The 15,365-nt window shown below is 41.5% G+C and overlaps 1 protein-coding gene across 2 annotated transcripts in view; it reads right to left on the reverse strand.

Moving 5' to 3' along the window:
- The window catches only part of myo10 (myosin X), a 258,827-nt gene that overhangs the window by 92,614 nt on the left and 150,848 nt on the right, over nucleotides 1–15,365 (reverse strand). For both annotated transcript variants that reach the window (XM_008108850.3, XM_016992938.2), the window contains exons 18-19: nucleotides 9,853–9,961; nucleotides 9,201–9,281 (exon numbers count right to left, since the gene is read on the reverse strand). In XM_008108850.3, the coding sequence (XP_008107057.2) occupies nucleotides 9,201–9,281; nucleotides 9,853–9,961 (190 nt within the window). The remainder of the gene's footprint in view (nucleotides 1–9,200; nucleotides 9,282–9,852; nucleotides 9,962–15,365) is intronic.

Raw genomic sequence — 15,365 nt, forward strand, 5'->3', positions numbered from 1 at the left:
AATGGGGAGTACCTCAAACAAGGAGGCAATTGCAATCATTTCTGGGGTTTGCAAATTTTTATAGATCGTTCATAAAAGGCTTTGCGCAAATAACCGCACCCCTTACTGAACTTTTAAAAACAAAAGGGAAAGGGGAGACAGCAAAAGTGAAAGCTCCTGGCGCCAAACTGAGTTGGACGCCAGAATGCCAAAAGGCATTTGAAACCCTAAAAGGATCCTTCACAGAAGAACCCGTCCTAAAACACCCCGATATCCGGAGCCCTTTCATAATCCATTGCGATGCTTCAGACTGTGCATACGGGGCAGTACTATTGCAAAAGGATCAAAATGGGAACTTAAAACCTTGTGGATATTTGTCCCGGAAGTTCAGTGAAACTGAAAAATGTTGGCCCATATGGGAAAAAGAGGCATTAGCCATATTAAAAGCCTTAGAATGCTGGCGACACTTCCTCGAAGGGAGCGGAATCCCATTTGAAATTTGGTCTGACCATAAGAACCTCCAGTATTTAAAATCTCCTCGAAAATTGTCCCCCAAACAAATTAGATGGGCACAATACTTCAGCAGGTTCGATTTCCAATTAAAGTTTTTCCAAGGGAAACAGAATGTCTTGGCAGATGCTCTTTCACGCATGCCTCAACACGAAGGCATAACCACAGCAAAAGAGGGAACAATATTCTCTGATAAACAATGGGGCTTAGCTGTCAGGACAAGAGCGCAAACCCAAAGAGAGAACACTGCTATCATTGAATTCGACGGGGAAAATAGTTGGGGAAAAGAACTGAAACAGTCATACGAAGGAGATCAATGGATCGCATCCAACGCAGAAAAGGGGGAGCAGAAGGGGGGATTTTGGTTCGTGAACAAGAAACTGTATATCCCAGCAATATTAAGGATTAAGATTTTGCATCGTTTTCACGATAACCAGAGCGCTGGTCATACAGGAATTACAAAAACAACAAAGGCAATAGCAAAACATTGTTGGTGGCCAGGAATGAGGAAGGACATAAAGAATCATGTTGTTCAATGTGATGGTTGTGCCAGAAATAAATCGAGAGGAGGGAAGCCAATGGGATTATTACAAACAGTAGCGGAACCTACCAGGCCTTGGGAATGTGTAGCTATGGACTTTGTGGGGGAACTGCCGGTTAGCAAAGGACATCGTTATATTTGGACAGTATTAGACCTGTTTTCTAAACAGGCCCACTTTATAGCACTGACGAAATTACCATCGGCAGAGAAACTAGCTGAATTATACATAAACCATATTTACAGACTTCATGGATGTCCCAGTAGAGTGGTCAGTGACAGAGGGGTTCAATTCACAGCAAAATTTTGGGAAAAATTCTTGGAAATGCTAGGAGCAGAAAGGAGTCTAAGTTCTGCTTTTCACCCCATGACAAACGGGGCAGTAGAACGTACTCAACAGACGCTTGGGCAGTTCCTTCGAATGTACTCTAACATGAGACAAAATGACTGGTCTAAGTGGCTGGCTTTCGCAGAACTAGCTTTTAATTCGACTATACATTCAGCAACAAATAAAACTCCCTTTGAAGTAGTTTACGGGTATGAAATACAGCCTCTGCCCCAGTTGCCAAAATGGACAGAGAATGAAGAAACAGGGGCAGGGAAATGGAAAACTCAAATGCTAGAATGCTGGAGTCAAGTGACTGCATCCTTAAAGGAAGCACACAAAAAGTATAAAACATTCGCAGACAGAAAAAGGGTGGAAGGCGATAAATTGGAGAAAGGAGATTTAGTGTGGTTAAGTACCCAAAACATCAAATTGGGGCTACCTTCGAGAAAATTGGGCCCCAAATATATTGGACCATTCAGAATACAGGGTGTTATCAACGAAGTGACTTTCCAGTTGGCATTGCCAAAAAGTTTAGGGAAAATACACCCAGTATTCCATCGCAGCTTACTGAAAAAGTATATGGGTACTTTGGACAAAATGGACACATAGAGTTATTGTTTGATTTATTTCAGGATTGTGATGAAAGAAGAACCGAAGAGGAGGACGAAGAAAAAGAGGGCGCCATGTCATGGAACCAAGTCCCAGGGCTGAATTTCCAAGCCCTGGACTTGGAGTCATAACATAAATAACCCTGGAAGCACCTGGCAGAAGAAGATAGAATGAGCCTGGGAACTCGGGGTTGAAAGTATAAACAATTATAATTGGTATAGTGTGTGGGAATAGTAGAAGTGTGATACAAGGGGTGGGGTTTGATGATGATATTTGCGTGTGGTGTTACGTTGCATCAGAGGTGATAAAAATGATTGTATGTAAACATTAGGTCATTCTCGACTTTTCCAAAGTCATGTATTCTTCAATAAAGATTGGATTTGAGAGCAGCTATCTTTGATCTGCGTTCAGACTGGTCCTTTGAAGTGAGCCTGACACTGTAACACCGATAAGAAGAATGGCTTCAGTAGTACAGACACCTTCTGGGACAAACTGATCCTAACTGATAAGAAGAATATAACAAAAATATATAATAAACTCTTGGAATGGCCTACTGAAACAGAAATGGTTAAAAATTGCATGATTAAATGGGCAACGAATATCAGCAGACCTATAAAACGAAGTGAATGGGAACTGATGTAGAACAAAAAACTAAAATATACATATGCTATAGATTTGAAAGAGAATTGGTACAAAATGATGACTCCACAAAAATTAGGGATCATGTATAAGAATATACAAAACAAATGCTGGAAATGTGATCTGCAAGAAGGATCATTCTTCCATATGTAGTGGACCTGTAAAAAATCTACAAACTTTTGGAAAATGATACATGAGACATGTCAAAAGATTTTAAAAATAAAAATCCAAATGAAGACAGAATATTTTCTATTGAGCATGACAGACTCAGAAATTGACTTGGATAGCAATAAAGATATTCTATATGTATATATGTCGACAGCAGCAAGGATAGTTTATGTTAGACACTGGAAAGCAAACTAAGTTCCATCAAAAGATGAATATTTAGATAAAGTGAAGGAAATTATGGACATGGATAGATTAACATTCTTAATGAAGAAACACACAGGGAGACCAATCAAACCCACAGATTGGCAAACCTTTAAGGAATATATGAAAATAAAAGACAAAGAGACAATTCAATGCATTTTTACTAAAAATTTAAATATGAAAGATCCCACAACTTGAAGGAAGAAATGGGATTAAGAAAATTACAAAGGAATAAAAAATAGAAAAATAATAATGCAATGTAAAGAAGAATGGAAGCAATAACCCCACAGTTTTTCCCCACCCTCCCCACCCCTCCCCTACACCCCCATACCCTACCCTAACTACATATGTCTTTTAAAACTATACTTGTATTTCAAAATTTCAATAACCATATTTTTAAAAAAATGATGATTGAAGTTATTACAGTACCTGAACTATATATATGAACAATCCTTTTCTCTGAGTAGAGTGACAATGCGTCTTTTTGATTGAATGGGTGAAAAAATGGCCCCTCTTACCCATAATAAAAATCCGTAATTTTGGCCTCCAAATTTGCTCTCACCTTTTACAGAAATATATATGGCAATTCTTTGATTATATTTATCCTAGAAACTTCTGCCATGTTTAGGATAACTGGAGGAATTTTAAAGTGTTTCATGTTGATGGTGTCTTTTAGATTGAAAAAAGTCTGTATGATATAGGACATGGAATATTGGACCAGAGTTAGAGAGGCCAGGAGTCACTCAATGCTATGAAACAAACTGGTTGACCTCAGTTCAGCCACAGTATAACATCCTAGCCTGACTGGCAGCATTTCAGTAAGGGTAACATATGTCTGTGTGCGGGGAATGCATTTGTTACTTATACTATACTTCATTTACCACAATCTCTCTAGAGAAAAGAAGGACAATAATATAAAAATAAAAATAATACCAATGAAGTTAGAAATAATATATTTTAGTACTTTACATATGAATATATAAGTCAAGCAATTTTAGTCAATAAATTAACAAAAAAAAAGCCCCATCTTTACTGTACCTTACCTCTTACCCAAAAAGGAACCATCCCTTCTCTAAGTAGAATAAAAAAAGGCTAGAGCTTGGTCCATCCTGAGAGAACCTAAAAGAAGCACCAATTCCCTCTTTTACTCTTGTCACCATGGCTTTTTAAATATTTGGGCAGGAAAATGGCAGTAGAGGTAACTGGTCCTCTGAGGTGGCATTGGTACTTTCCCCAATCTGTGGAATGATTCACTTATTCACAAGTAATAACAAAATCCATAATTTTGGCAACAAAATCCATAATTTTTCCCTCGCCTTATACATGAGGTGGACTTATTCATGAGTATATATGGCACTAGGATTAACTATTTTCAACTTGCCCTAAGAATCAGTGTCCAAATCATGAAATCTAATGGGGAAAGGCAATAATTGCAATGCAAGCTGCAATTGTCTGTCACAGTTATATTTTTAACCAAGAAAACTGTTTATTCCGTTTTTACTTAAGAAAAGAAAATCTAGTAAGGTTCCTAATGTTTACACATTACAGGAGCTATTCACACTGCTGTTGTCTTCTGCTAATATAAATGTAAAGGAATCAGATCAGATACTAATGCAGAAATCTTCCTCCTTTATTGTAAATCACAGAAGTTTCTTTGGTTATAATTATCATGAACATGAGCAGCATGGTCTAGTAGTTTTAATGTTGGACCTCACAACTGGGAGACCAGCCAGGCAATCTGTATACCACACTGGTGCCCCGATAGCGCAGTGGGTTAAACCCTTGTGCAGGCAGGACTGATGACTTGAAGGTTGGGTTGCTGACCTGAAGGTTGCCTGTTTGAATCCAACCAGGGGAGAGCGCGGATGAGCTCCCTCTATCAGCTCCATGTGGAGACATGAGAGAAACCTCCCATAAGGATGGTAAAACTATCAAAACATCCGGGCGTCCCCATGGCAACATCTTTGCAGACGGCCAATTCTCTCACACCAGAAGTGACTTGCAGTTTCTCAAGTCACTCCTGACACACAAAAAACCTGGTGGTACTCCATATATAAGAGTAAGCATTATGGCTTCATAAACTGGAAGGCTTTTGGAAGGCCACCTTCTTGTTTCAGTATCATAGAAACAGAGATTGTTGTCAGGCAATGAATTGCTATTCTTGTTTGAGGTACTTTTGAGGAAAGATGAGAAGGATTCTTGTACTGTCCCTGGGTGACCTCCCATGTGCATAAGAATTTGGCTTCTCATAAAACTTTTGGACTCACTCAGGCAACATCTTGAAAGGCAGGGTCTGGACATTAGTTACACTTGACTTACTGGTTACACGGGAGAGGAACAAGGCTCAGGCCTTGTTTAGACAATTATTCAAGCCTCCTCCCCCCACATTTTTGCAGACCCAGACACACAACATACTTCCCATTATGAAAAGGAATTACTAACTTGAGCCAAATCTCACAGTTTAAATCAAATTCTGATCTGCCCAATACTACTTCATTCCGAAACTATAGCTATTTTCTCCTGAGTATGTGAGCTTCTCACATGAATGTCTCATCCCACTATCGCTCCCACCACCTTGCACCTGTCACTAAGTCCCTGCCAAGCCATGCACCCTGGGACAGCTTCTCCTATAGTGAAGGCAGCCTGAATTGGCACCAGAGATACATAGAGAAACATGTGTTATAGCTACATTTTGGGATGGTTTACAGCTGAATGCATAAGTACCAGGAAGCAGGAACAAGCCTCCGGTTTCTACCTCCCCTATCCCACTGTGTGTTAGAATTGCAAAATGGGCCATATGTTCATAAGTCCTGCTTATTCTCCCACTGTCACACAGTCAATGGTGGTATAGTCAGAAACATTCCTCAACCTTTATCCCTATTTAATAAGGATAGTCACTGTTTTCTAATTGCCCATATTCTCTTTCAGAAAGGTACAGGGTGGGCCTTTAAAAATATTAGAATATGGTAATTTGTTTTGGGGATGTATGTGTGTTCTTTATCTTTGAACACAAAGTAATCTCCAGACTTCAAACATGAGTGTCGGCACAGCCTATATTTAGTATGTGTGCAGGTGAATGCAAGAATGGACACCAAAATGTAGTATGCAATCCCCCCATTCTCTTTACAACTGCCTTCCTGTTATACCCCAGCCACCTTCGGGTTCTGAACCTGATTCAGAAATGAACTTTGACCAGGATGAAGCTTATTTTGACCCTTCGCCCAGTTCTCCCAGCTTCTTTCGGTTACAGCTGCCGGCTGTTGATAATTCAGATGCTTCTTTAATTTAGTAAAAGTGTCTTGCACTGCAAAAATCTTGCGGTGTCAACATAGCGTTTTCTGAGAACACATCACCGACTCCAATTCCCTGATTTCACCAAGCCAAGCCTCCTGTTCCTGGCGGCCAAGCCGCAACTCCCGTTTGAAACCGGAGTGAATTCACTTCCTTGCCTTGTTCCTGAACCAAGATTGGTTTTAACTCCGTATTGTTCCTGCCCTGATATTCAAGATTACCTAGTGATTTTGGACCTTGTTCTTTGGAACTTTCTTTTTGGACCTTGTCATTTACTCTTGCTTCATTGATGTTTTCCCCGCTCAAGAACTTTCAAACAGTTTTGAGCGTGTTTCGGTTTCTGGACTTTGGACAATAATATTGGACATTGCTTTTCAATCCTTTGGACTAATTCATACCTTATTATAAAGGACCTCTCTCATCCTTTCCACGCATTCATTCCTGAATTTATTATTGTTTTAATAAAGATATTATATGATTATTGGTCTCTGCGTGGTTTCCAGTGCTCACGCTGCCTTGGGGTGCAACACTTCCTGAATAGTAAATTTTGCTTTAAATTGGAGCTATTTTATCAAGCAAAATCAAATCCATCATGAGATCTATTCAACATTAGTTAAAGAAAATGGAAGCTTTAAGGCCAGTTTGCCAACTAACCATTGGAAGAACTCACACATGACATGCATGACAGGCTCTGGAAGAATAATGGAATATAGCATACACCATGGTTCCTTCTAATGCTTTCTGGGGAATGTTGAATATTTGTGTGTGAATTTGCACCTAGCTTGCTTTCTGTTATTGGAATTATTTGTTGTTTCTACTAAAATCTATATTTTAATACATCAGTCACCTTGAATTTTAAACATGTTTTTATGACCATAAGCTACCTTTAGGGACCATTATGAAACTAAAAGGCAGAGTATAAATAACTATATTTATCCTATACCCTCCAGAGATCCCCCTTTCTTCATTCTTTAATTGTCTATCTCACTTTTTAATATTAAAAAAAGTTTTAGGACAACTGCAGAGTCAACAGCAGACATAAGCACCCTACCCCACACTAAGAAATAGGATACTTCACCCAAGCTCACATGAACTGAGAAAGAGTACCAATATGTTTCCACTCAGAGCTTGAAAAAATAACCATCCTGTCTCTCCCCTATGATTCTTATGACTTTTTGGAAATGTGCCAATATTCATACATGCTTTAACTCTTTTATGTGCTTTTGATTTGACTAAATCTATTCCAGCTGAATTGAAACAAACAATTCTGCCCAAGTTTGAAAGTTACAACTTCTTGAAATGAAGGATAATGCATTTCTCTTTAGTTTGACCATGCCTTTGAAACCCACTCATTTCAGAAGTGATTCCTTGAACTTAGTGACCAATATCTATAGAATGAAGTCAATAGCCTGAGAGCAAATGTAGCATGCTGTGCATAAAATATGATAAAATCAGTCCTAAAAATACTGGATTATATTCTAAACCTGTGGATTTCAAATGAAATTTCAAGATTTCTTAGTGTTTTCTGAAAGCTATTCGGTGTTCCTGAATTAGAACAAATTAAAGAGCAATCAACAAGAAGTAGTATTTTTAACAAATGCCTATGTTAATAACCACAAAGATTTGAATGCTTACTACATACAGGCTGCTTTCCAGGGGGAAAGTTTCATGCTTAGATTTAGAGATGTATCTGTGCAGGGCCAGACTTGGCATTTGGCAGAGGAGGCAACAGCTTCTGGCAGCCACCACCAAAGCCTATTTCTTCCCCCTTAGTACCTCAACCACTTTTCTACAGATATCATCTGAAGATGCCAGCCACAGATGCAGGTGAAACATCAGGAGAAAATGCAGGTGAAAACATTAGGAGAACATGGTCATACAACCACATAACACTTCAACCACCTTTCTTTCTTGGGAAGACAGCTGTGTGTGTCATATGGCCTGCTTTGCAGGTTCTAAGTCATCCTGGGGACCTCTGAAGAACATTATCTCTTTGGCAATACTAATAGTAATATTCCATTGTCAACTTGGGAAGCTTCTGTAAATGTAATTGTAGAAACCTGTTTGCCTGAGACATCAAAGTATTAGTAAAACTATGTGGGGTTCTAGTTTAATTGGTCTGCCTCACAAAACCAATGAATTTAAGTTCCAAATGGAAGAACTATGATGTAAATACATAATAACAAACTATATGCACAAAAAACCTTGACTGATCATTATGTAAAATATTTACACATTTTTGGGCTGTCTTAAAAGATTTTATTAAAAGTATACAACAAGGCTTGAAAACTTGGTTATTTCCTGTAGTTTGAGGAGCGGCTTAAAGAGCTGGGCATGTTTAGCCTGCAGAAGAGAAGGCTGAGAGGAGACATGATAGCCATGTACAAATACGTGAAGGGAAGTCATAGGGAGGAGGAAGCAAGCTTGTTTTCTGCTGCCCTGCAGACTAGGACATGGAACAATGGCTTCAAACTACAGGAAAGGAGATTCCACCTGAACATCAGGAAGAACTTCCTCACTGTGAGAGCTGTTCGACAGTGGAACTCTTTCCCCCGGGCAGTGGTGGAGGCTCCTTCTTTGGAGGCTTTTAAGCAGAAGCTGGATGGCCATCTGTCGGGGGTGCTTTGAATGCGATTTCCTGCTTCTTAGCAGGGGGTTGGACTGGATGGCCCATGAGGTCTCTTCCAACTCTACTATTCTATGATTCTATGATTCTAACTCAAAAGAGTGCACAGAACCAAAGTTCTGAAACTTGCCTGGCTTTGAAATTATTCAGTGTACCAAAGACTAGAATTTGAATCATTCCTCCATTGATCTCGGCAACAATGATGAACAGTGAAGATACTTCACATATAGATAAACTGATAAATCCCAAGACATACGGTATAAAACAAACAAGTAAACCAACTCCCAGGCAAAAACAATCTTAAACCTTACCTTATGCATGTTGGGCTTGATGCAGCGAACGAAGAAAGGGTTAGACGTGCTTAGTGTTGCCATTAAGGAATGCAGTGAATCCTGGAACAAAACAAAAAAGTAGAAGGGTGTGGAGGGGACAGAATTAAACTTCTAACTCAAACATAGCTCAGTGAGCTGCTAACAGTCACAGTAGCAGCACCTAGTGGTCTGATCTGCAAATTACATCAATGGGCCTTTTTTAAAAGGTAAAGATTTTCCCCTGACGTTAAGTCCAGTTGTGACCGACTCTGGGGGTTGGTGCTCATCTCCATTTCTAAGATGAAGAGCCAGCGTTGTCCATAGACATCTCCAAGGTCATGTGGCTGGCATGACTGCATGGAGCGCCGTTACCTTCCTGCCGGAGCGGTACCTATTGATCTACTCACATTTGCATGTTTTTGAACTGCTAGTTTGGCAGGAGGGGTCTTTTTAATGAGCCCTAAAGCCAACTGAATTGCAAGGCCACAAACAACTAAATTTTTATTTTCAGTGGGACAGAAAACCCCTGGGAAAAGCTACTTTTTCTGAAAAACTTATATCTATAGTTGAGAATTTCATCCAGAAGTTAAGACACCAATTATCTCCTCACCAACTCAATGTCTAGAAGAGTTAAGCAGATGAAGCAACTAACCTTGAATTGTAAGCTGACAGTGGGTTTTCGATGTTTGCTCCCACCTTTCAAAGTATCTTGGCTGCTGCGGCTCGAAACGTGTTCAAAGAGGTCATATATGAAATCAAGGCTGAAATGGGAATTAAGAAGGTTACAATGATTTAAATGTAAAGGAGGCATCATAAACTCTAACCAGGAGGTGTAATTGAATTTAGAAACTGGGCTCTAAATATTAATATTCGTAATATGTCCCACTGGAGAAACACTCTGTTTTTTTTTTTTTTAAATGCCAATTTAAATTTGTAAATACATTTGAACATTAACTTGCAAATGTTAGAGGCGCAGTGGACTAATTTTTGCAGCCTCTGCAAGCTGAATCCAGCAATAGGGGGTGGTGTACCCTCCACACCCACATTTGCATTTTAAAACAATGAACACAGGAAGTGTGTGCCTTGTTTAAATTTTAAATTGTCAAGGAAAAATCATAGACTTCCAAACTATTTTTATTCAATGGTGCACAGCAGTTGAAGGAGTGGGGATGATAGTAGATGAGGTAGGGGCCTATGTGCATCTGGCCAGTACTGCCATTTCCCACCCAGGCATTCAAAAAGGCCAGGAGCAGTGACATGACAGAGAGAGTAGAGAGGGTCAGTACTTCTTTTAGGTTCTCCTGGATGAACAAAACTCTTGCCTTTGGCCACTCTGCTCAGAGAAAAAGATGGTTCCTTTTTGGTTAATGTACAGGATTCACACTGACCCATGGATATGTAGACACAGGGTTTTTGGGTCCATTTCTTAATTAAAATGTCTAGATTTATACATGTGTATATAGAGTTTATTCAATGGGCCATTGGAAACAGAAAAGAGGAGCACCTTAGTTTTACAGAGTTCATTCAGATTTGGGAAAACATTGAATCCTGTCTACAACAAAGTTGAAAGTGGACTTGATATATGCATATTAGGAAAATATCAGCCAGAGACTCTATGTATCTGCTCATTTCCAATTGCTGCAGAGTATTTTCTATGCCATTTTCATGTTCCTCTATGTTTAATATTGATGTAGATAAAATATACAACATGCAAGCTCTGAAGATTCCCTTGAAGCAGCCCAATATTTTATCTGCAAAAGACTATCCATCAGGACTTTACAAGTAATACTTGAGGCTATTATAATAATATAATAATAACTTTATTTTTATACCCCGCCTCCATCTCCCCAAGGGGACTCAGGGCGGCTTACATGGGGTCGAGCCCAAGCAAAAGACATCAAATAACAAAAACCACACACAAATATAAAATATTAGACATTAACATGCAGGTAAAATGGCAAACATTAATAAAACATAATTTAATCATACAAATAAAAATCATAAAAATGAAATGGGCAAAGTGTTCCTCATAAATTTGTAAACATGAGGTAGTTGGCAAAGTGCTGGAAGTACGTGAGAGAGCACCTTGGAATGGGATGGACCCTGTGGCTATATCAAAATTAACAAAGCAAACGTGCAGTCGATGGGAAATGATCACAGATACGATATTTGTCATGGAGATGGCTAGTCCTTATCCAAAGGCCTATGTGAAGAGCCAGGTTTTCAAGCTCTTCCTAAACGCAACCAGGGTGGGGGCTTGCCTAATCTCCCTGTGGAGTGGGGTAGAGAGCGGGGGGGGGGGGGGGCACCACGGAGAAGGCCCTCTCTCTCGTCCCCACCAACCGTGCTTGTGATGGAGGCGGGAGCGAGAGGAGGACCTACCCCAACATATGAAGAGATCGTGCAGGTTCGTAGGGGGAAATGCGGACATGAAGGTAGGTGGGTCCCCAACCATTCAGGGTTTTGCAGGTGATCACCTGAACCTTGAATTAGGTCCAGAAGATGAACAGCAGCCAATGAAGCTCCTTAAACAGGAGGGTTGGCCACTCCCTGTAAGTTGCTCTGGTTAGAAGTTTGGCTGCCGAATGCTGGACTAGTTGGGAGTTTCTGGGCCATCTTCAAGGGAAGCCCCACATAGAGCGCATTGCAATAATCCAGTCTAGAGGTAACTAAGGCATGGACCACCATGGTCAGATCAGACTTCACGAGGTAAGGTCGCAGCTGGCACACAAGTTTTAATTTTGCAAAGGCCCTCCCAGCCACCGCCAACACCTGAACATCAACTGTCAACGCTGAATCCAGGAGGACCCCCGAACTGCGGACCTGTGTCTTCAGGGGGAGTGCGACCCTGTCAAGCACAGGTTGCCATCCAATACCCCGATCGGACTTATGACTGACCTGGAGGACTTCTATCTTGTCAGGATTTAGCCTTAGCTTGTTCGCCCTCATCCAGCCCATCACAGCAGCCAAGCACTGGTCCAGTATACAAGGTGGAAAAGAGTAGCAGAGTTGGGTGTCATCTGCATAGAGATGGCATCAAACTCCAAAACTCCGAATGACCTCTCCCAGTGGTTTCATGTAGATGTTGAAAAGCATGGGAGTCAGAATAGAACCTTGTGGGACCCCACAGGTCAATGGCTAGGGGTCCAAGCAGGTATCACCCAGCTTCACCAACTGGGAACGGCCCTCCAAGAAGGACTGGAGCCACAGCAGAGCCGTGCCCCCAAGACCAATCCCGGAGAGCCGACCCAACAGGATACCATGGTTGATGGTATTAAAAGCCGCTGAGATATCCAAGAGAACCAGCAGGGTCACACTCCCCTTGTCCAGTTCCCTGTGGAGGTCATCGACCAAGGTGACCAAAGCCATCTCCATACTGTACCCAGTATATATGTAACAATACAATAAATGAATATAATGAAACTGAGTGTGTACATTATATGTCATTGTCACCCCTACAGTTTACCCCAATCAGCCCCACATATGTGGATCTCAATTGTATTGTTTTGCTCAAGTACAGAGCCGTTTTATATGTTATTTTTGGATCTTGACCACACATAAAGTACGTTGTTCTGATGTGCAATTCTCAGTTCATTGTCCGTTTGATATATGGACCAAGAAACAAATCTCTCACCTTCTGATACAATTTACAGTCAAATAATATATGTGCTAAATCCTCAATTTCAGGTGCTCCACAGATACAGAATCGTTCGTTATAAGGGATGTTGTTAAATCTCCCATATCTAGCCATTATATCAAGCTGATCAAATCTTGCTCGAGCAAATACCTCCCTAACTACTGTACCCAGGTCTAAAGCCAGATGGAAACCAGCAAATTGAGGGATGGCGCACCTGACCAGGGAGATGGGATTTCCAAAAGACCACCACAACCCCACCTCCCCACCCTCCGGATCTGGCCTGCTGATGCAGGTCAGGCTAGGCAGTTTTAAGCTGTTTCAAGCAGGCGCGGGCAGATTTCATGAGAAGAGGGCGGCCGCAGTGCTGGCAATAGCGGCCACACACAGTTCCTCCAGATTTTCCTCTTCCTCATGGTTGCTGACCGGAGAGGTCACAGTGCTGATAGTGCTGATAGTTGTGTGAGTACTGAGTCTAGATGTTGTAGAGACAAGCTCAGTGGGCAGTTGGATCTCTTTCAGGCCCCAATCCAATAGAATAAATGTTCTAAGGGAGCTTTCCCCGCTGCCGATAAGGTGGAATGGTGGCGGTGCTCAACCTTCTCTGCTCTGAATAGCCTTCTGAATTTTCCCTCAAACAGCCTCCCTGTCTCGATTGGTCCCCCCAATAGCCTCCAATGGGATCTGGATGGTTTATCAAGGGCAACAAGGGGCAAACAGGAAGGAGTCCAAAAGTGGATGGACTCTGATTGCGATTTACTTTTCGGGAGCGATCAGGGAGCCTGCTGTCTCATTGCCATCTTACATCTTGCAAGATTGTTTCTACTAAGAACTCTATCTACAGTTAAGTGTTGCTACTGGAATGTAAGACCTTCAGATTTTATTTCAAAAGGTTATACAACACATACCGAAAAATGTAGATATGTAGAGTTTACACATTCCTCAGAATAAAGTATCTCGTTATCAGCTTTATGTCCACAATGTATTAGAACAAGTTTCGGCATACTGTGACTGGTGTCTTCAAATTTGCTCACCTCTTAAATTAAAAATTTGTTTGAGCCTCCCTAACTAGAGCAAAATTATTTCTCTCATACGCCCAGCATATCACAGCATGTGGAATTGCACCATGGCTTTAAAAGACTTGTGTTGGAAGAAAATCTTTATTGATCTTCAGCATAAATTTATTAACACAAATGAATGAACATTCCACTCATAAGATTTATCTGTCATTCCAGAGTTTAGGGCAGGAAATGTGTCAAGGACAGAACGCCACAAGATTCAAAGTAACAGAGTTTATTAGATTACAGAACTCAAAAATGCCCGTAAAACACAAGGGCCAGGCAGTTTTTGCCTTTAGGAGCAAAAAGGGGCAAAAGTAAATGTTCAAAAGATAAACCGGATTAAACCGGAGTTTAATCCGGGTAAAAACAAACTGCTTGCTTCAGCCTGGGTATAAACGAAACGAAAGCCAAGGAACAAAAGATACAAAGAATGCAACTAATTGGCAGCAGATTCCTCTCTGCTGCCAACACTGTGCTTAGAGTAACTTGCGTCGCTCCCCCACACACACAGCAGACAGGATCTCCAACACGAGTAAATCAGCCAAGGATTGTAGCAGTTGAGTAGACCAGTTCCGTTCCGTAGATCAAAGCCAGAAGCAGACGTTTGTAGTTTTTCCAAGTCCAAGAAGGGGGGAAGACAAGCCGTGGTCAGTTCAGTCCGAGTTCTCAAAGCAGGAGATGGCGTCCGTCAAGAAGACGACGGAAGGTCAAGGTCACAGCACAGGAAAGCACACAAGTCTTCAGGGAAGCGTCCCACACACACACGGATCCCAAGCGTTTGCCCAGATTACCATGCCCAACGCAATTTGCAATTGCTCTCAAGCCCCATTTTATGCCAGTTACAAATCTTCATCACTGTCAGCTGTCCTCCTTAACCCGGGCGTTTCCTCATCACTTTCCTCGTCAGAGCTGGAACACCTCTGACTACGCCCAACAGCATCTCCAGCTGTGGATCCCGTCCCATCCCTCCAGCTAAACCATGGGTCTAATCCTGAAGGTCCCCATTCATCTTCTGTCCCATCATGGCCAGTGGCACCCACTTCCTCCCTTACCCGAGTCCAATCCATCTCATCCTCCTCTGAGCTAACCAGCCCCTCCTCCATTCTCTCCGTAAACCCTTCGAAAGACTCCTCGTCAGATGGTGCTGCAAATATGTCTCGCAGTCTTTTTCTCTCTCGCTCCTCGAGAGTATCTGACTCTCGAGGAGTCTTACGCCCACGTCTGTCAGTAACAGAGCCATGAGGCTCAATCATAACACTATCCCCTCTCACAAAGGCCTCCTCCCCCGATGGCGGAGAAGTGGCAGTGATACCCTCCGCTATAGCACCACGACGACTAGAGGTATCAAGTTTCAACAGCGAACGATGAAAGACTGGATGGACCTTTAAACTAGACGGTAAACGCAAACGAAACGCAACAGAAGAAATCTTTTTAACGATAGGAAAGGGACCCAAATACCGAGGCGCAAAC

This window comes from Anolis carolinensis, chromosome 4 (assembly GCF_035594765.1).
Source record: "Anolis carolinensis isolate JA03-04 chromosome 4, rAnoCar3.1.pri, whole genome shotgun sequence".
NCBI lineage: Eukaryota > Metazoa > Chordata > Lepidosauria > Squamata > Dactyloidae > Anolis > Anolis carolinensis.